This window comes from Stegastes partitus, unplaced genomic scaffold, assembly GCF_000690725.1.
Source record: "Stegastes partitus isolate 25-593 unplaced genomic scaffold, Stegastes_partitus-1.0.2 Scaffold7, whole genome shotgun sequence".
In the NCBI taxonomy this organism is placed as follows: Eukaryota; Metazoa; Chordata; class Actinopteri; family Pomacentridae; genus Stegastes; species Stegastes partitus.
This window is the reverse complement of record NW_007577738.1, coordinates 622,933-645,562: the sequence shown is the minus strand read 5'-3', so window position 1 is coordinate 645,562 and position 22,630 is coordinate 622,933. Positions and strand designations below refer to the sequence as shown.

The following is a 22,630-nucleotide window of genomic DNA, read 5'->3' as shown; positions in this document are numbered from 1 at the left end:
TTGTTTTTTTTGTTCTCAGTTCTTTTAAAGTGTCATCGATGTGACTCATGGCAAAGGTGTTGACAAAAGGTGCCAAGAGACGCTGTACGAACCGCAGAAGGTGTCTGAGCTTGTCCCGAGTTCAGAGGAAGTTACCTGTGGGGATCACGCTTATTTACCTTTTTTTCTCCCTCTCTCTGTACTTTACTTACTGTACAGTGTAGCCTACACGGTATAAGCCCCAGTGAGTGATAAATCATGCAGGTGATATACTGCACACTAAAATGCTTAGTGGAGTGGGAATTGATTGTAATCATCTGAATCCTTTTGCTGGCTGACAGAAACATTCATCCAGATCCAGTTATAATAGAGCACCGTACAGGAAGTGCAGGGCGTTTTCTTTTAAGTGTAACCTGTTCTGAGAAACTGTATTCACTTCAAGCTGTGTTGCAACATACCAGGTCTTAAAATACTCTCTGTTGTGTTTAGATAACAACAAAGCGGTATGAAATTACACAGCGGAACATGATTTACTTGGATGTTTGAATAAGTCTGAGTGAGGAAATTCAGCTACCGAAGACCGTGTGTTGAAACAGATCGATTGGCAAATCAAGTTTCTTGTCGTCCTGCCGTAGCGATCACATGTACTTTGTGTACAAACTACTGTACCGCATATCAGCTATGATTTAAAATGGCTTCACTAATACCAAGATTAGGTTTCTGAATGCCAGTGAATGCGAGTACAGTGCTCAGATGTCTAAGTGACATCGAAACCGCATACCATCCATCTCAGTCATAGATAGCAACTCGCTCCATCCCAGTCTGTTACATACAAAATGCAACTTTATTAACCTTCATGCCTCCATTCATATTAATATACATGTATATGTTTGAACTTATTTTAATTTCACAGCTCCATCCATATGAAAAATACAGAGAAAAAGGCAAAACACTGACTGGATACTTAAACAACTCTTGGAAAGAAAAGAAAAAAAAAGTGTAACAGAAAGAAAACAAAAAAAAAGAAAGAAAAGAAAAGGACACCTGTTTTCTTGAAGTTTTGAAAAATATCAGGATTAAAAATTTCTTTTACAGATGTGGAATTCCATGAGCAGAATCTCCCTTTTGAAGCAAATGCTGAGCAATATCACATTTTTTTTTCTCTTTTACGGTAAGAATGAAAAGATCTGAATATATTTACACTACACTCACTTTACATAAATACAGAAACAACGATTACTGTACGTAATATCAGCAAAACTTGAAACATAGGCATTGGCTTCACTACTTAAAAATTTTCAAAAAACCAGGAAATCAAAAGCAGATGTTACACAGAAAGTAAAATATATATTGAACTGATAGAAAGTGTAAGATCAGTATTCATTAACAAAGGCGTCGCTCTGCCGCCACTGGAATCCCAGCCACAGGATTTTTTTCCCTGTGAGTAAGATTCCTCATTATCTTCCATGGAATCACTATGTTGAATTGATGTGCTGAAGCTGAAACATCAAGAGGCCTTTGTAACTCAGTTTTGTTCCCCTTGGAGGAAGTGACTTATTGCAAGCAAAGTAATAATGTGTGCTATAAACAGCCTGTCAGAGTGTTATGGGAGGATGCTGCATTTGACACAATGGTATAAGGCTCAGTGCGAAAACAAAAGTTCAACATTAGAGGTCCGACTTGCATAATGTTGTCTGTGCTTTTTTTATTTATTTTTTTCTTCTTCTTCTCTCTCCACCTCTCCAAAATTCATGGTTTGAAATTTATTAATTGAAGCACACGTGTTGAAATCGAAACTCTGCACAGAGCAGTTGATATTACAAGTTTGTGATATGAGGCACTATTCATTATTATTGCATAACTTTGACCCTGGTTACCGTAACAAAATTATGCTTTAAAATGAGGAAAGAGATGCTGAAGGGAAATACAATACACCCTGTCCTGTGGAGACACCGTCTTCAAGTCTAATTGAAATTTCCAAAAAACTGGTGTATTAAGGCATGCAACATCATGTACTGAATACAGGAGTACATGTGTTGTTGATATGTGCTTGATCCGTATAATTTCTTGTCCGGTTATAGCAAAATAGCAACACAGGGAATCGAGTACCTTAATACGGTCGATGTATATAAATAATTTGTTGGTTATAGCAAACACTGGTTCAGCCTTGGGAATAAAAATGATTTGATCATGAACTTGTTTAACCACAAACCCAAAAAATAAAAGCAAACCGTTATATAACATCACATATGATAATTTACATGATGAATACCATTAGCCCCATTTCACTGTATATCAAATTAGATAAATTACAGTCTCTGAAAAAAGACTTTACATGTATAAATGTATTTCCTGCATCTACTGATCAAAAGCCCTATTTTTCCAATGTATATACAGGATGTAGAACTTTGTAATAAGTTTTTATCTTCACTATCACATATATTACAACATTTCAAAAGATCCTTTTTACAGAAGAGAAAGAGTTTATATGCAATGACGAAGTGCCCCCTCAATCATAAAATGTTCTAATACATTATATGGATGATAAAATATGATGATGATTATTCGCTTATAAATTGACATCTGAAATAAAATTATTTGAAAATTATACTAATAAACAAACAAGGTGCTGATATGCTTTTTTTTTTTTCTTTTTTTTGCCAAAATGATAATACAACTGGGCATAATGACATGTGCACAAAAAAAATTATACATAAATAATGATAACATACATTACCATTCATTAATTACATCCGAGGGGTGTCTCATATACGCGCGTGTGGAAAATTACTTCCTGGATTTTGGCTATTTTGAGTGAAAGTGAGAATCCAAATTTTCAGGCGTGTGTGTGCATTAGTGTGGGAGTGTATGGATTTCAAGGTAGGATAATCAAAAAGGTTACCATTTCTTTTTACTGGCTTCGGTCCAATAAATGCATTTGGCAGCACTATCAAATAGCACAGGGTTGGCCTGATACTCTGGGTTTATGTCTGAAGCTTTTACACAGCATAAAAGAGCGCTGGAAATACTTGCAAAGATGCCTCTTATTAAGACTATAAAAATATATTTCTAATTGAATTTCCTGATTAAGGTGAAGTGATGCTCTCCGAGACATATTTCTGCCAGTAACTGCATCTAAAAATGTGCTCTTGTTGTAAATACATGATCTATTTCTGTAAGTTATTACGTGTGTATGCATGTGTGCAATTCCTGCATTGGTTTTTGTTGTTCAGCATTTTATTGAACCAAATCTCAGGTAAATCAGAGAACAATCTTAACATACATCTGGTGCGAGGTGACAACATTTCAAGTGACTTTCTGTGTTTGAGACGAAACAAAATCAACTATAAAAAAAAATAAAATCACACGGAGCAAATCACCAGCTGAGACTCATCAGATTAGAGCTTTGTATTGGAGCTACAAACCCAGTCGGTAACAGAGGGAGTCGTGGTACAGAGCGAGGAGTCGGCTGAGCTAGAAACTTCTCCTCGAGATATTGACATCAGCAAACAGAACAACAAGGAGGGTGACGTTCCCACCCCATCAATTTGTTCAGAATGTATTGCTCTTCTGTATTGTACACCGGGTACCACACTATTATCCCTGTAACACTTCGGTCGGTATCGATGTCAGCTTATGGTCAAGTGCTGCTGCGCTGTGCAAAACCACAACACGAATTCCTTTTTTTTTATTATTTTCTTTTAAACTGAGAAAAACAGAGTCGAATGATTTTTAAAAAAAAAATTAATAATAATAAAAAATAAACTGGGACAGAATGAAAGCATGAGTCTGTAAGGTGCCTCTATGTTTTATGTTTTTTTTTTTTCTTCACATACTGGAAATCTCCTCTGATTGTTTCAAAGTTCACTGTACATGAGGGGTTTGTATTTTTCTGAGTCAAACAGAAGCAATAAGCAGGCATTTAAGAACAAAACAAAAAAAAAGATTCAATAAAAAACATTTCCATACTGAAAGTATATTTATCCTTTAAGATTGCACTTTACTGATTGCTAATCACAGCTCAAAATCCACCAAAGGGTTTTTCTTTTTTTTAATTATTATTTTAAGAAAATGCTTTCAAGAGGCTCAACATAAAGAATAGCACTGATGAGATTTGGGGAGTTTGTCCAGCCATGTGAGTGAATCCTAAATGGTTTGTCTTTGCTGGTGCGATGATATGCAGTTTCCATTGTTTGAAATAAAGCAATGAAAGATGTGCTGATGAGGTTGATCCATTCAGGTTGTGGTGATTTGAGTTAATGTTGCTTGCTGGCTATGAAAAAGGAGAAAAGTCCAGCCCTCTCTTAGCTTCCATCAGGGGCGCCTCAGATCTAACAGCAGACTCCAAAGGGGGGGGTGAGGAAAAAAAAAAAGAAACCATCTGTGGATTGATGGTGCCCTCTGCTGGTCGCAAATCAGACTCACAGGGAGGCAAAACAATACTGCCTGTTAACTCCAACTACGCCCAAGTCCTTTCCTGTGATCCAGTCCGGGCCTCTTTCCTGGGGATATCCATTCCTTTACAATGGGGTCTTTCACATTATGAATGCTGAAAAAAAGCAGCCATTTGAACAATAATGAAAAGAAAGATACCAAAAAAAAAAAAAAGAGAGAGAGAGAACGTTGCAATTGCATTATATATAGATTTTTTTTTTGTCCAAATAAAGAGTGCGAGTTCATCTTAAAAACCAAAGTGAAACATTTACCAACAGTGCTGTAAAAGACAGTTCCCTATTATACTCCAAACAATGACAATAAAAGATCCTGCCGTCCGTTCCTTCCAACCCAAAGAGGATCCAGAAGTGACCCTGTTTTGTGCTCCGCAAGCTCTGTGCACCTTCGTCCGTCCGTCCTTCCGTCCTCTCCATCTTCTCTCCTTGTGAAGGATGAGGGTGTGTGTGCGTCTATGTATGTGCGTCTACGTGTGTGTGTGCATGTATGTGTGCGTCCAGGCCAGCTGAAAAACATTCACAGGGAGATCCCGCTCCCCCGGCTGCCTGTAGAAATGTGTGACTGTGTGTGTGTTTAAGCGTGTGTGCATGTGTGCTTCTGTTCCATTGACCTCTCCTCTCTTTGCAGCTCGGCGTCTGATTCACACCAGCATGTGTCTCCGTCGGTGCAGGGCCAAGTGGTCGGATCTGGAGAAGCTGCGGTCACAGTCTGCACACTTGAAGGGCTTCACCCCCGTGTGTTTTCTGTAATGCCTCGTCAGCTCGTCGGAGCGGGCGAACTTCCAGGTGCAGCCGTCCCAGGTGCATTTGTATGGCTTTTCCCCTGCACAGGAAGACAGGAAACGCGCTCAGTCACAAGTTCGCCTCACTTCATTCCTTGCACACATGCTCTCCAAGTAAGAGGGACACACTTAGAAGCCCTTGAAAGGTAACACACACATATTTTAATTTCTGGTAATGTTTTCGAACAGAGTTTGTATGTTCTCCCCATGCAGCATGGGTTCTCTCCGGGTTCCTCCCACAGTCCAAAAACATGTTGAGGATAATTGGTGATTCTAAATTGTCCGTAGGTGTGAATGTGAGTGTGCTTGGTTGTCTGTCTCTAAGTGTAGCCCTGTGATAGACTGGTGACCTGTCCAGGGTGTCCCCTGCCTTCAAACTAAGTCAGCTGGGATAGACTCCAGCCCCTCGTGACCCTAGTGAGGATTAATCTGTGTATAGATCATGGATGGATGGATGGATGTTTGAACATATGCAAGATGCTTTTACTTGTTATTTCACCATTTTCATACATTTCTATTCGGTATGAAAATCAGTTTGCAGACCTGAATCTTGCTTGAGTCGTGTAATCCATCCTTATGAACAACAAATCTGCATTATCACCACATAGTGAGGCAGTTTGATGCACTTCAGAAGAAATACTGATTGCACAAATAAATTCTACATTAATGTCTACTTTAAACAGTACATAACTTCTGCAACTTTCAAGACTCTGCTAATAGATTTCCATATTTTGAAAAACTCAATGGATGTCTGATGTTATAGAAAAAAATGCATAATTTGCAGAATGGTTAGCTGTTTTGTAAAGTCTACAAGATTTGTAGTAAATTACCTGAACTACTGGTCATCCAATACGCTGGAGCTTTGCACAGTGCCAGCAACTTGGATGAAAACTCAGAAATGCAATGCAATTTTTTTTTCTTTTACTTTTGATGATGCATCATTTCTTGTGTGGTGCTACAACATCATGCATGTGAAATATACAGTTTACAATCCGTATACAGCTTTTACTTAGAGCAGACAATGAGCCATCAAAAAGACCTCGAGGCAGCCGTAACCACAGTCTCCATCCATAACACTTAGAGAAAGTGGTGATTCTAGTAGTGATGGGTGTAATCTTTGTAGCACTTCTCATGAAATGAACTCACGTTACAGACAGTTCATCCTTAATAAGATTGCATCCAAATGTCCCTTTGCATGTGTCTGAGTTTAAAGGCTTACTCACTGTATTACCCCAATGGGACTCAGGTTTATACTGGAATCATTTCTGATTCAGATCCAGCTAATGTTGAGTGACAGAACTTTTTCTTACACTCATGATATATGAAACCTGTCAGTGAATGTACTTTTGGTCCAGTTGAAATCAGTATGAAAAGTTGTCTACAAATGTTCCTGGAAAATGCCGACCGTGCTGCATTAATGGTCAGTTGACTTGATCTTTAGGTGTTTACTTTTGCATTCAGATTGAATTATCTACCCTTTATCTTGCTTTTGGTTTGTTATTTATAATCCCCTGGTCTTAGTTTTGTTTTGGCATTCAAAGTTCTTCAAAGTGACTCAGCCTCTGAAGTGGTTTTCTGTGCGGCCTCAGCACAATATGACCCGGGGTTACAAATTTGCAAGCCAGTGGCGGGCAACAGAAACAAGAGTGTGACTTTCCGCAAAATGTAAATGTCATCCCACTTAGACTTGAGCAGACATCGTACCGTTAGCAAAAATAAAATCGCGGCACATAAACACATACACACACATGCTCCGACTCACTGACCTGTATGCGTCCTCCTGTGTGCTTTTAAATGCGAGCTTTTGGTGTACACCTTATTGCAGCCCTCAAAGTCACATCTGTGGATTCTTCTCTTTTTGGAATCTGGCGACTCTGACCTCCGGGGGCGCCGTATGCTGTCAATACTGAACGGGGACATGGAACTGCAAGAGGGACAATAAGAAGCAACATAAAAGCATTATTAGGCTGTGACGGTGACTTTGCTTGACATCACTGTGCTCTGAACCCGGTCTGAATAATAATTCTACAGTTGTGAGGTTTTGAAAGCGATACTTTACAGTATTTTTGGGAAACAAAGCCTACTGAAGCACTAATTTCTGACATATGTAACATATGCAACATATCAGAATTTCTGCAGAAACCGGTGCAATTTTCTTTTTTAAATTAGTTAACTAATTAATTTATTTATAATGTGAATTTGTGCATAACAATTAAAGAAAATAAAGTTAAAACTAGTTACAAGGCAAAAGTGATTCGTATTGTAATGACACTGGTCCCAGAGCTATTGTGTTATAAAATAAAATTAAAAACTAAATATAATATAACAGAACAAAATTTTTTTTTTAAATGTTGTTGAAAAAATGGAAAAAAGGCCCTTTGTTCACAAAAAAGATGAAAATGAATAAACACTTTTAATAGGTCATAAGTTATGAAGTTTTGTTGATGGGAAACATGTAACAAAAGGTTAATCCTAAAATGTGCACAAATACTTTTGGGCACTTTAGTGCAATTTTAGCTGCAAATAAACTGTAAAAAGCTGTGAAAAAGTAAACAATATCTGTGAAAAAGCCCCTCTGTAATTGTCCTCCAATGCAATACCTCAAGTATCATATTAGTTCTTGTTGCTAAAAACAGCAAATTTACAGAGTAAATCAACATTAAAGTTTTCTGACTTCTTGCTTACTGCACATTCCAAGTACAAAAATAAAATGAGCACACTGTAAAGACTGCACATACAGACTATTACTACAGTCGTCCTCAAATGTACTCAGAATCTCCCATTAAAGGAAAAAACAGCTGTCACTGAAAAAAGATGAAACTGACAAAAGTAATAATAAACAAAAGAACTATGAAAATCATGACATTGCTTTTGAATTGTGGTTCAACAGAAATATTTCAGGCAATCACTGCAGTCAAGTGTTTTCTGTAACTCAGACTTCTGCACCTGTTGACAGGTATCTTGATTTTGGCCCACTGCTCATCAGCAAAGTGCTCTAATTTTATTTTTTTTAATTAATTATTCTTTTCAACCACAATTTAAAAGCAATGTCTTATTTCAATAAATTATAATTTAGCAAATTTTTATTTATTATTACTTTTTTCAGTTTCTAATTATTTGAGGGACTATAATGAATTTTACCATTTCGTTAATGGAAGTGTATGAATACCTTTGAGGACGACTGCGTGTGCGGTGGCAGAACAGCAGCGTTGCCAGAAGATGGCAGTGCAACTCTGCCGTCGAGTTCCTCTGAGGACACCGATGAGGTAAGAATGCTGGTATTCTTATGCCTCCAGTACTTTCATTAATCAAAAGTGGAGGCATGAAGGAGTTTTATTTCTCAATGCGGCCCAGTGAGGTTAATGACTCCTGAGTTATTTCTGGCATCAATACATTTTTGACATGACATTTCCTCTCCAATAAGTAGTCGATATCACTGTTAATTATATAATTTGTCACTGCTGTAAGTGAACCCCTGCAGCTGAGCGTGTTTGTGCTTCTACGTGCTCGCCAATGTAGCTGCAGTGCAGATTCATACCTGCGGTTAATGAAATTTAAATATCTCGTTTTAAATATAATGCTGCACGCAAACCAAAAGAAAGGCTTGTGGTAGTGGATCAAGGAGTTCATGTCTCACCCTGGGATTGTTGACTGTGCACCTAAACACATGACTGCTGCACACACCCAGCAAATTGGCAAGAAAAGGGAGATACGGTAGAGGCAGAAAACAAGAGGATCTCTGTTGACTAAAGGGGAGGAGTAATATCTGTGGGATATGTTTAATGGGGCTCTCTCAGCAGCCTTGGAGTCTCTGCTGTGGATGCTGAGAAACAGGTAAAAGGCGGGGGGGGGGAGAGAAAATAGGAAGGAGGAGGAACAGCTAACATCACGTTAGACAGATTTGAAAGGGAAGCAGGTTGCTGCCAGACAGACCCTCCTGTGAACTGTCTTCACCACACACAACCCACTTCCTGTCTCTGCGTCGCTCACGATTTGTGAAACTCAGGCCTCGGATACAGTATGCGCTCACAGTCACACACAGCTCCACATGGACTGCATAAATACACAGAAATGCAGAAGAAAACACACACATACATACAGATCACCTGTTACTCTTGGCTTCCAGCCAATCTGAAGCTGTACAGGAAATGAGCACACGGGTCAGATATGAAGTGAACTCCAACTCCCCTCTCGTTTCTCTCTCTCTCTCTCTCTCTCTCTCTCTCTGCTCGCTTTCTCTACGCTGCGTCGTGATGTCAAACTCGAGCATTAAAAACAAAGAGGAGGATTCATGCAGTGATTGATGAGATTACTCTAATCTAACAAGAGAAACGCGGACAAGCATCTAGCGCCTGAGATAATGTTGGCCTCCGCGCGTGGAGGAAAGCGAAGGAGGAGGAGAGCCAGTGGAAACACTCTGAGCTCAGACAGCGAGCAGATGAGGCGGATGTTTACATTCTGACTTCATCCGACCAAGTGACTTCATGATTATGATATAATTTAGGAAGGTCTGACTACAAGAGCTTCTAAAACAAAGAACAAGCAACGTCGTAAATTCAATTCATTTAATGCGGCAAAACTGCTTCTCCACTGGCGGTGATACGTCTGTCATCACTGCTGCTCCGTTTCAAGAGCTCAGTGACAGATTTCTGTTTTAATTAATTAGGCGTATTTATGGACATTTTGGGTATTCAGAAAAAAAAAGAGTGAGGAAAGTGAGAAATGCTCCAATCCTCACAGAAGAACAGAACCGCTGGAACAAAGGTAAACTGTGACAAACTTGTAAGCCTATTTAGATGACACTTTAATGGGCCCTGTGAGGACATCAGGCCACAACAGAGAAGTAACAAAAACCAGTGTGACCAACTGAAATAGAATCGTAAATGTTAAAGAATAAAACAGGATTAAGCAATAAAATATGACAAAATAATTAGTATAACTGAACTCTGAGCTGCTGAAAGCTTGAATGGAAACAGGATTGATTGGAACAATCATCCAATCAACTTGCAACTGACACATCATCAATTCCAGACTATTTCGATAATCAAGTTAACACTGTGAAAAGTGATTTATCTAAAACAAATGCAAGATATTTGCAGGTTTGATTTTAAATAATGTCAGAATTTCCGGTATTTCTTTGCTTCGGGTGGTTGGTGAGGCAAAATTACAGGCGTGAAAATGTCACTTTAGGCTCTGGAAACCTGAGATGTTTCACTATACAAAATATCGATTAAATGAACAAATGTGACTGAAAATAATTACGAGCTATAATCTGCTTTAATGTTGCTGATGTCAAGCACAACATCTCAGCACAGCCTCCTGTTTTAACTGCAGTGTTTAGGTTTTTTTGTGCTTCCTTACAGGTTGTGAAAATTCCCCCACCACTCGTGTATTCTGCATAGCTCCAGAAAGATGCTACTAGTGGTGCAAGTTGCTATTTATATAATCAGCCTATCTGTATGTGCAAAAACATAGTTAAAGTTCACTGCGCTAACACAGCTGTTTACACGAGCAAAATCTGCGAGGGCCACCTGAAGATCAAGTGGCTCACACTTAATACGTTCCTGTGAATAATTATGAGAGAAAGGTTACATTTAGGGGTTGTCTTTTTATTAAAAACTCGGCTTTAATTGTTGCATCAAGAAAAAAAATGTAGTAAAATCCACAAAAGCCGTTGAACACAATATTCTCTCCATGTCTCGGCTACAGAGTAGCTGCTGCATGACAATACATTTGTTGTATTTTCTCTTTAAAGCCCAGAGGCAAATTCACTCTGCCTTGAACCCTGAGTCACCGCAGCATTATGGCTGTATGAATGTGTCTGGTTGTGTTTCCCAAAGTAGCAAAGAGAAATGGGAAGTTCAGGCAGATTTCAAACAGACTTCTCTTTTAGCTTCTTTTGTTTCCCCATTTTTTTTTAAATAGTTTTTTTTAATCTTTCTCTCCAGGAAAGAATGACGGGGAGCAGTGGTGGAGGTGAGGCAGGGGGGGGAGTGAATGTGTGTCACCTGTAACAGGGATTTCCCACAATAACAAACAGAATACTTTTTTTTTTCTTTTCCTAACTTCTCACCGGCAGCGGGGTCATAACACCGGCTACGACGCAGCGGCGGCAACAACAACACAGCCTGCTCCCTCAACAGAGCCACTGTAATAGTTGGAATTATCAAGAAAACAGGAAAGGAAGTGTGTGTGTCTGTGTGAGAGAGTTTGTGCGTATGTGTGTGTGCATTGGAAGACTGCCCACTGGGCATTCCTGTACCTGTCCGAGGATACTGCCCCTCACCTCACCCGCCTCCCCTCCCTCCACCTGCTCTACTCCGTGCCCCTGGCTCCTTGGGGACCAGCCAGACTTCAGCAGAGACAAACCCTTCCAACACCAGCCCCTGCCCCCAGCACACACACACACACACACACACACACACACATACATGCACAAAAACACACACCTCTCTTTCTCTGTCTTCCTCTCTTTCACCCGCACTCTCCCACAATAGCCTATCCAGCGGTCCCCAGGGAAACGCATGAATATGGAGGAGGCTGCCCAAGAAGCACATGATACACACACATACACACACGCGCACACACACACACTCTATCTTAACTCTCTCCTTTCACTCATTTATTTATATATGGATACCTGGATTGGAGGCTGCAGGCACTCCCATCCTCCGCCCTTACACTTCTCCTCTCTGATGCTCACTGGATGACTGCTTGTGTAAATGTGGTGCCAAATTATATAAAGCTTTCCCTTTTTTTTTCACACTCGCAGTGTACACATTTAAATGAAAAGAAAAGAAATATAGCAACACAGTGGACTGATATGTTTATAAGTCGGCTTCTGTTGCAGTGCAGATGTCCATAGAGTGCATGTGTTGTGTCAATACAGAATGCACATTCTTCCTCTCTGTGGCCAAACCGGCGTGTAACTCAAGAAGACTACAGACTGCTTTGTTTTTCGCAGACAAACATGCAAGTCTGTGTTCCTGTTGACAATGGCTGACCTCCTTCTGGAACCAGCTGTTCTGTCCACTGTGCAGAAACACGTGCATGCATACAGTACAAACACACATACACCGGCGGATTAATACTTACAGGCGTGCACACATAGTTTTTCACACGCACGGCCACGTACGCGGTTTCCACACAGCACAGTCTGCACTTTGCACACAGAGAAGTGAGTGTGTGGGCAGGCCCTGGCAGGGCATAGCTAAGCCTGGCTGGTGATTTATCTCCATAGTGAAAGCTTGGGCAGTGAAAGGTTGGGCCCTGCCAACCTCTGTTCTCCTCTGACCACTCGGTGCCCACGTGTGGCACTCAGGGGCACGCCTGTCCCTTTCAATAACCTGCACTGAAACCTGAGTCTTCCACTGTGTGTGTGTGTGTGTTTGTGTGAGTTTGAAACATACTTGTACTACTGCATGAATGAGGCAACAACTATTTTTTTGTGCACTACAATATCTCATTTGGTTTAATTACCGTAAATGTTCACGCAGCCAACAGTGCACAAACAAACACTGCAATGTCAACCCCTATAAGCTCCAGAATCACCACCAAAACACAGCGATTTGGGCGACCATCAGCCGCAGCCTTGTTAATGTCGCTGCATCATTAACAGGATTCTCACAGAGTCCTGGAATACTTTCCTTACAGTTAGTCTAAATACCAGTCCTATGGGTATAAACTTGAGTCTGGCCAGGCTGGTAGTTATGACTGTTCTGGGTTTATGGGCAGCAGAGAAAGAGGGAAGGGCTGAACCAAATGTTTCTCTGCATCTGATTTCCTTGCTTCTGATCAGAATGCTATATGCTGTCATCCACTGGAGAGGAAGTCTTTTTCATTTCCACACAGATGGACTGGCACCACAGGAGTTGCTGTCTGTAGGCCGAACAGGGCATTAAGTATGTCTGAGCCATATGCATAGAGGCATATAGATGCACACCCACGCAGACACAGCCAAATGTGGAAGAGCAGTTACAAAACCACAGAAATGCACATTGTGAAGCCTTACAATAGGTTTGATATTAATGCTCCTGCCTGGGGAATAAGGGAAACATTTCTGTCCGCTGTGCTCTGCAACTGTTCTTTACATTTAAATTGTAAAGACAGGAAACCTCACTAGTTTCGCAAACAGTGACTAATGGCAAAAGGAAAAAAGTTAGAATGAGGAGCCCACGTTAGAACCATGTAAGAAGATTTACATCTCCTGCACACCTTAAGATATACTCAAAAACAACATCTTTTGAACTTCTTGCACCGTTTCTAAGAGCAGTGACATTTTAAAACCCTTTTTTTTTCTTCGTGGTTGCTGAGTAACTGGAAGATGTTAACAGGCACACTATGGTGTAATTATTTACTATTTGGATGAGTAATAACGTAAGAGAGGATAGTTTGCAAAAATTCCATTTTCACAGCAGAACAAATTTCCATATAACCAAATTTACCACCAGTGGGAAGCCTTGCTGTCATAAGGCTGAACGAAACTTACAGTTTTGGAGAGAGATACATATATTTTTTTAAAGCTTTTTAGAGTCGCTAAAATAGAAAAAGTCAACGTGGAGATTTCATGCACTACTTTAAAGACCAAGGTACTCACTCTTGTACGGCGCGGGCTATAGACAGCGCAGTGGAGCCGGTCTCATTAACACTATCCAAGGTCACGTTTGGCAGGTCGTCGTCATCGCTGTCACTCTTGATCTGCCTTGGCGACAGGCCGTTGGGGTCTGTGTGTGCTGTGAGGATGGTACATAGACACGGGAGTCAGGCACATGACACTGGAGCTGGCGCTGTAAACTTATAAGGCATATCACATGGTGTGTGTTGGAAAGTGTTTCCAATTGTAATGAAGTAATCACATGTCAATCTTTTATCCAATTAAGTCAGTGGGTTTTTTTTTATTGTTGTTGTCATACGCCATCATTTCACATACATCTGATTGCATGGTGTGTGTGTGTGTGTGTGTGTGTGTGTTTGCCTCAGAGCTGGTCTTTTCTAAACAGTGTGCACAACAGTTGCATACTCAGAGAAAAGCATGAAAAAGGACACACATGCGCACGTAATTTTTATCCATCCAACCATAGAGATAAGAAGCTGGGTGGGGTGCTGTTCGACTGCTGTCTCTGAGCAGTGTGTGGGAACATTTGTTGTTGTGCGTGTTTGTGTGAACACTGAGTATGTCCAACTTGTAAGTACATGTGCATGCATGGGTGCAACTCCGCTGTGCTTCAGATTCCCTACATGACAGAGAATAATATTCACAGTAACGACAAACCTTCCACATAAAATGCCTGAAGACAACACAAAAGCCTAAATACATCTATTAGCTGCAGAAATCTTTTTTTTTTCCCCCAGAAATACTCACTAATTAGCAAGCCAGACCTTTTGCTTTACCTGATTCTCCTATTTTGCACAGTAACCAAGAAACAAAAAAAAAAAGGGGTTGAGTATCCCGGGTGTTACGGAACCACGACCCTCTGAGTCTCAGTGGACTCTTGAGCTACACAACAAAGTTCCATCTATTACACAAGTTGTGACAACTTCTCCCTTGGACAACTCATTGGATATATTGCCAGAGCCTGAAGCCATTCTGTCCTTGCTGTCTCCATGGACACAGGCTGCGAACATCCTGGATAACTCAAGAAATGGATGTCAAAAAAATAAAGACCTGCTGGAGACTGCTTGTCAAAGAAAAGGTACTGAAAATCTATAGCACAAGATTATGCAGCGATTTTTAAAAAACAGATAATACAGAATATACAACAATATGGCTAAGATTTTCGAACGGCTGCTCTTGTTTCTGAAGATGAAATTATCACAAACACTGAATATATTGAGACATACGGTATTTTCCACTGAGATCCGCAGCATCCTTGTCTACTGTACGCTGGGTGCTTTTACGAGCTATCAGGACTTCACCTCCTCTGCCCTCTCAGCTGAGACTGTGGCCATAATGGCCCATAATAATGGTCTAGAGTTAGGAGCAGACATGGTGTTATTATTGAGGAGGGGTAAGGAGGGGAGGGGGTGCACAGAAATAATGCTGTAACTCTGTTGGAGCTTTTGCTTTTAAAGGTTTCTACTGTTGTCGTAGACTAAGACATGCAGAGTGGTCACCAGCTCGCCTACCCTATGGAAAACCTGTAATTAGCTAGAAATGCATCGTGTGTTGGAAAAAGGGGGTATTTTGAACGAGGGACACAAAGGAGGAGTGGTGGAGAGGTGGGCAGAGCACCGGATTTCTTTCTTTCTCTCCTGTTGTTTCCAGTCAAGCCCTGTTTCCATGGCAACCTCCTGCCGGAGACAGGGAGACAGCAGTGAAAGAAAGGGTACCCGCCCTCTCTTAAAGAGGATGGCCAACCTGTTTGTGCATGTGTGTGTGTGTGTGCACATGGAAGAGCGGATGTGTGTGTGAGTGTTTTTGCATCTATGTTGAGAACTTCAATAACCACATTAAACTTCTCATAGGGATCTGAAGGGGATTTAGTTTGGTTTTGGCCTAATGTCAACAACTTACTCGTTTAATAGTAACACCTGAGAGAGAAAACTCCAGATAAGGTAGGACCGGGGAAAAAAAAAAAAAAGGACATGTCATGTCGAAAAACGGAGCTATGATATCTTGCAGCACTTCATTATTTTTATTTGACTTGGGAATTTTTATGGAAACGTCACACGAAGCGCAATAAATAGCAAAATGTTCTGTTTGTCGACCGGTTGCTCTCTCATTAAAAGTAACTGCATCCACCACACCCAGCACTCATTCACCCTATTTCCTTTGTGCTCAGTGCCTTCAGAGCTGATGTTGGACGGCGCATATGTGCATGCATGTGTTTGTTTAAGTGCCACCCATCTTCAATATCCATCCACACCCTCTTATGCAAGTCTTGTTTTTCCTGTCCTTCCTTCTTTCCTCTCCTCTCCTCGGGAGCAGACATCCCAGCATTTAAAACGCCCATCTCTGAGGACCACCCCACCCAGCCGGCCAAGTGTCTGTCTGAGCACATGCTCTAATTACACATCGCTGTTTGTGCCTGCTTGCATGTACAGTACGCGCACGGGTGCGAGTGCAAGTCTAAATGTGTCGATCCGTTCTGCAGGGAGTGACAAGAAGCAACCTCTTTTACAGCCAACAGTTGCCCTGTGTACAGCTCAGACTTGGACAGAAACACCTACTGTAGGCTCTCTTCCAGTGGTTGGCAGTAAAACCACACCCAGAGAGAAAACCAATAACACAGTCAAGGCGAGGCCAGAGAGGTCTAATGCTCAAACTACCTCAGATGTTTGCTCCTCGACAGAGGGAAAGGTACCTGCACTAGAGGCTATTAAAGATGGGAAAGGCATTTCAATCTGTGAACCTTGTCCTCACTCTCAGGCGGTAACATTTTTGCCTGAGGGGTCATCTCTGCAAACATGTACTCTGTCAGGCTACACAGCAGGGCTTCTGCAAGTTATTTTTTTTACTAAAGACAGTGCAGAACATCTGGGCATCACAGTTTGTCATTGAGATCACACAGGTGTTGCAGCTGTGAGCTCTTCACTGCTGAAAACCTGCCAGTGCCATTCCTTGTTTTTGACCCACAAACAGCCAAAACAACACATCCCCTAATTTTATTCAAATTCTGTAATTATTCCCACTTAAACTTTTGTGATGACTTCTTCTTTTGGAGGCTTTCATGTACCCATTAGCAAGAGTACAGTTTAATTGCCTGGCTGAAATATCTGATTGTTTTGATTTAGAGGATTATTTTATGTGAAAGAAATTGACTTCTAATTGATATTTCTAAAAAAGTGGAGCAACTGTCTCTTTAAGCTTCTTATGAGACACAGCAGATTGCTAATGTTGCTAAGTAAATATGAATATAATCACAAGACAGCACCCCAAATGCATACTCATTTCCTTGAACGTTCTCAGTGCTTGAATGTTTGCCGGAGCACCTGTGAAATAACAGCTTTCCTTACTGAAAACAATGTAGAAATGTCTTAACCGAAATCCCCAAAGAACAAAGTCAGCCTCATGAATATGGAGCACATTCGGAGAGCATCGTCTCACCTTTGCCCTGACTTTTGGCCTCGTCCAGCAGAGGTAGCATGATGGCGTTGTTGAGGCTGGAGGGTGATCGAACGGCAGTGGTGTACATGAGGGGCAGTGACTGTACCACAACTGGGATTCGGTGAACATGGCTGGCCAGCTTCCCTGCTCCCTGCAGGCTCAGAGGGCTGGATGGAGGCGGCGGCACAGAGTGCAGAATGTGCAAATACGGCTGACCTCTCACCCCGGTTCCAGGGGCGACCAGAGGGCCTGGCGTGAGCACCGATGAGGCTGAGGTGATAACTGACGGAGAGGAGGAGGAGGAGGATGACGACGATAACGAAGACGGGGAGAAGGCGGATCTGAGGGGGGATGATGATGAGGTTGTGGTAGTGGCGGTGGATGAGGAGGAGGGGCGGGGTTTGTTGATTGACAGGTCGACCGGCTCGGTCTGTGTGTGGAAGTGCAGGTCGTGGGCGAGCAGGTCTTCGGGGGGTTCGGGTTTAACTCTGCTGAGGAAGAAAGGGACGCCGTCCATCGCAGAATAAGGGCGCACTTTGGGTGACTGTGGGAGCAGATAAACAAATTCACGTTAGATTTTTCTCACTTTAACACACACAAATGCATTAACCAGCAGGAAAAAGCAAAAAACAACAAAAAAAAAGTGAAGCCATGTGCCTGAACTGAACATACTTATGTCATTTTTATGCAAATTCTCACAAACCACTCAGGCCACAAGGTGATATATTGAGGAATTGAATCTAGAAATATTCAGCTTCGGAGACTATAATGCTGCATGATAGAGCTATGTCATAGAGGTATACACCACGTTCCAAATTATTATGCAAGTTTTAAGTGTCATAAAGATTACGTTCTTTGTTTATCAATTAAACTCATGGATGGTATTGTGTCTCAGGGCTCTTTGGATCACTAAAATCAATCTCAGACACCAGTGATAATTAGTTTGCTGGGTAAGCTCAATTAAAGGAAAAACTACTAAAGAAGGACGTTCCACATTATCAAGCAGACCACCATCTTCAAGCAATATGGGAAAGAAAAAGGACCTCTCTGCTGCCGAAAAGTGTGAAACAGTTGAATGCCTTGGACAAGGTATGAAAACCTTGGATATTTCACAAAAACTTAAGCATGATCATCGTACTATTAAGAGATTTGTGGCTGATTCAGAGCGCACACGGGTTCGTGCAGATAAAGGTACAACGAGGAAGGTTTCTACCAGACAAATACATCGGATTAAGAGAGCAGCTGCTAAAATGCCATTACAAAGCAGCAAACAGATATTTGAAGCTGCTGGTGCCTCTGGAGTCCCACGAACATCAAGGTGTAGGATCCTCCAGAGGCTTGCAGTGATGGTTAAACCTTCTATTGGGCCACCTCTAACCAATGCTTGCAAGCAGAAACAGCTGCAGTGGGCCCAGAAGTACATGAAGACTAATTTTCAAACAGCTTTGTTCACTGATGAGTGCCGTTCAACCCTGGATGGTCCAGATGGATGGAGCAGTGGTGGTTTTCATTCCAAAATCATCTTCATGCATGACAATGCACCATCTCATGCTGCAAGGCATACCTCTGCATCATTGGCTGCTGTGGGCATAAAAGGAGAGAAACTCATGGTGTGGCCCCCATCCTCCCCTGACTTCAACCCTATTTAGAACCTTTGGAGCATCCTCAAGAAAAAGATCTATGAGGGTGGGAGGCTGTGTACAGCCAAACAGCAGCTCTGGGAGGCTATTCTGACATCCTGCAAAGAAACTCAAGCAGAAACTCTCCAAAAACTCACCAGTTCAATGGATGCAAGAACTGTGAAGCTGCTATCAAATACAGGGTTCTATGGTAAAATGCAACTTGACCTGTTCAGAAGTTTTTGACTGAAATAGATTTTGATTTCAGTAAATATGACCTCCTAATGCTGCAAATTCAACAAATGACTATTTTCAGTTCTTTACAACCTATAAAATGTTTTGGAACTCTGTTGTGCATCATAACATCAAACAGTGCATTTTGAGGTTTTTATTTTGGAAAAAAACACCATCATTGGGAGGCTTGTTCAATAACATTCCAATTATACTCTAATGGTTGATGACTTGAAAATTATGCTGACTGTCATTAGCACCGACTATTTAGGAAAATCAGAGAAAAATATAATTTGCGTAATAATTTGGAACGGGCTGTACGCAGTGACTTCTATATAGGAAGAAGCAGCTAATATCGACATGTTCATTCAAGCATTCAGCTCTACCTATGAAGTTTTCTCAGTTAGCATGATGTCATCTGCAGATGAAACACAGGAGTAAAGATAGTGTCTCACACACTCGCCTCCTTTCACTCTTTCTTTCTTTTTCTCTTAGCGTGGGTTGCACACTCTCTCTCTCTCGCTTTCTTTTCCTGCTGTTTTCCATGACTCCCACACGAACGCAGCTCTCTTGGCTCCCCTCGTATCTCTCCTAAATCTCCTTTGTGACGGTGGAAAAACATCATATGGGCTCAATTTCCTGACCGTCTCTCTCTGTCTCTCAGCGACTGGGCCTCCTAAGGCCAACGCTGGTGGCTCGGTGTATCCCTCAACACATCTTTCACTTAACACCAAGCAGACTGTAACACAACCGCTCCATCTGTCTGCACAAGTTTCAGGAACCTGTTTACTCGGAAAAGATAATAGAGGACACACACAGTGGAGAAAAGGACGCTGCTACTATTTGTTTCTCACCAAACTTTGGCCCATCTTTGATATCGCTGTTCTAACGTCAAATTAACCGGCTTACGTGCGAAGTAGCTGATCTGGACTTACTGTGTTTCACTGTGGGAGGGGTGCTACAGTGTGTGTTGAGTGGTGCAGATCCTCACCGTGGAGTTTTGTTTTTTTGTTTTTTCAGAGGCTGAGTCACTGTTAGGGGCCATCGAGGAGTAAGTACATCCAGGAGTTTTACTTATCAAAGAGGGAAGGCTCATTAAAGCTAAACGAAAAACTTTAACTCCAACAGCAGCTGCGGCAGAAACGGAAAAAAAATGTTCAGTGCTGTGGATTTTGGTCCTCACTTTTTGTTTTTTAGACTCACATTTCTTTCCCCTTATGTAATGCTGACTGAGACTCGATCTGTGGTGAATTAAGAATTTTTCTGACTCGTGTGTTTGTGTTCTTTCATGTAGTAGCCTACTATTTTTACTCCAGACTTGTACGCTCGTTTTCAGCCTACAGGAAATGTTACGACCCCATGAATTACAAAAAAAAAAAAAAAAAAAAAAGGCCTCTCCCTGTGTAACTCCTCCTCAGTTGGAAAACAAACCAAGGCCAATGAAATATGCCCTCTGATGACCCCTCGTACTTGGTGGGGTTCAGGTCAGGGTCGCTGGTGTCATGTCAAGATTCACAGAACATCACGGTCTGGTTCGTATATACCACCCACCATGCGTCTTCAGTACAGATCTTTACAGCTCTTAATGTCACTATTCCTAATTCTAAGTGGTTTGATTACTGCTTTTTTACGCAACTTTAAAAAGCTCAAACCAAGTCATTGTGAAGAAAATTAATGACACGAGTTGGTTTCTCTTGTCCTGTTATAGATAGCATCACATCTTTTTCATGAAAACTCGTATTTTATGTTTTTTTCTCGCAGCACTGACCATTTAAAAGCAAATATTATCGTCATATTGGCCAGAACAGGCCTTTTTCAGGTTGCTCTCAAAGACTCAGAGCAACAATAGGGACTCTGCTGGGAGAACTAATCTCCTTCAATAAAGACATATGTATGCGGTTATTAGATCTAATAAAGTCAATAATAGGACAAGCTTCAATAGGAGGAGCAGGGAGTGCTGGGAATGGAAAACGGCATAAGGGGAGTCAGTAGAGTAATAGCGAGAAGTGTCAGGTTATAAAGGTCGCCTTGTACATCTGTATGATTGGATTTTATTTGTCATTTGGCAGCCAAGGAGCTAATGAATGAGCCACTGATGGCAAAGCATGAATGAAGCAGCTGATGCCAATCAGCTGATGTAAGCTCTACTTTACTGCTCCGCCTGAACAACGCAATCCTCCACTTTTTTTTTTTGGGAGCATATGCCGTTTGGTGTTAGTTATCCGCTCTTACAGTTTACACAGAAGACGTAGCATGAGAAGCAGAGTTTGTGATTCATGTGTGTCTACGCAGGATGTGATCAGGTGTAGGCCACCCGTGTTTTTCTTTATATTAGTTTAAAAACATGCATCAGGTCACATCTATGCACATGCAGAACCTCTGCAGACAACTGGAATGATTAAAAGTAACTCAGATCTCTTCCATCAAACAGGTGAGACCAAAAGAAAAAAAAGTGAATGCAATGTTTCATCAGGCAGCAATGCAGCCTCAGGGTGGCTGTTAAATTATGAGAGGTAGTTCAGGATCATGTGACACTGACGCTTAATTTAATGCAAATTTTTGTGCTCACGAGAATCACACCCTCCGTAATGCATAGCTGTGTATTTTCTTTAAGTTAATCAGAGTCTCTGTTGAATCTCCTTGTTAGCAGAAGCTAGATAATCACCACATCCCTCCTTCAGAGTATCCTCATTTTATTGCGTTTACAGCTGGATGCGTGCTATTTCAAACATTTCAAAAGAAATAACATTGTCAGTATGTATGTTTGTGGTTTTAAACATCCTCTCTACTTCTCTTGCATCAACTCCTGATGTAGCCTTTCCCGACAGAGCCTCGGGCTACCATCCAACTGCTTCTGCACATGATCTCTCTGTGTTTCCATGTTCTGTATAGGAAGCGAGTGTCACAGTCTGCCTGGAGCTATACTGCCTGAAGGCTTTGAAGCCATTAGATCCACTGAGGCTAATCTCACTACTTTGGAAATATTGTCTTTCTCAGTAAGTGTGTATGCAGCATTAACAGTTCTCCCTGCCGGTCAAAGACGTGAAAAATACATCACACGCCAACCGCAAATGTAGTTGAAGTACCATAATATTCTCTGATTAACTAAACAGATGTGTTGCCCCAGTCCTGAACTCTGATTGGCCGTATCAAATAACAGGACTGCTATAAAATAGAGCTCTGAGTTGGAATTTAAGTGCGTGTTATTATTATTCTTTGCAGACATATAGTTTTGGCATTAAATAGCAAACTAGAAATACTATTGATGTACAAGACATTTTACATTTACATAGCTTGTTCACTAACAATGATAAGTTCAGTTTTGAAACTTTTTTTTTAGCTTATTTTATGTATTTATCTTTAAAAATAGTACATTGTAGAAGTAACTTCTGTAACTAAGAAGGAACTTCTGTAGAGCAGCAGAGGATGTAACAACAACAACTAAGACTGAGAGTACAAATGTGCCCTCCAGTAATATGGTGTTATCCTTGTGACTTAAAAAAAAAAATTCAAATTGATTAA

General features: G+C 41.2%; 1 protein-coding gene across 2 annotated transcripts in view; it reads right to left on the bottom strand.

Annotated features, from left to right (window-relative positions):
* Positions 1-800: 800 nt before the first annotated feature.
* Positions 801-22,630, bottom strand: part of klf12b (Kruppel like factor 12b) — a 39,430-nt gene continuing 17,600 nt past the window's right edge. For both annotated transcript variants that reach the window (XM_008282066.1, XM_008282059.1), the window contains exons 3-6: positions 17,259-17,802; positions 13,809-13,944; positions 6,979-7,136; positions 801-5,253 (exon numbers count right to left, since the gene is read on the bottom strand). In XM_008282066.1, the coding sequence (XP_008280288.1) occupies positions 5,072-5,253; positions 6,979-7,136; positions 13,809-13,944; positions 17,259-17,802 (1,020 nt within the window). In that variant the 3' untranslated portion in view covers positions 801-5,071. The remainder of the gene's footprint in view (positions 5,254-6,978; positions 7,137-13,808; positions 13,945-17,258; positions 17,803-22,630) is intronic.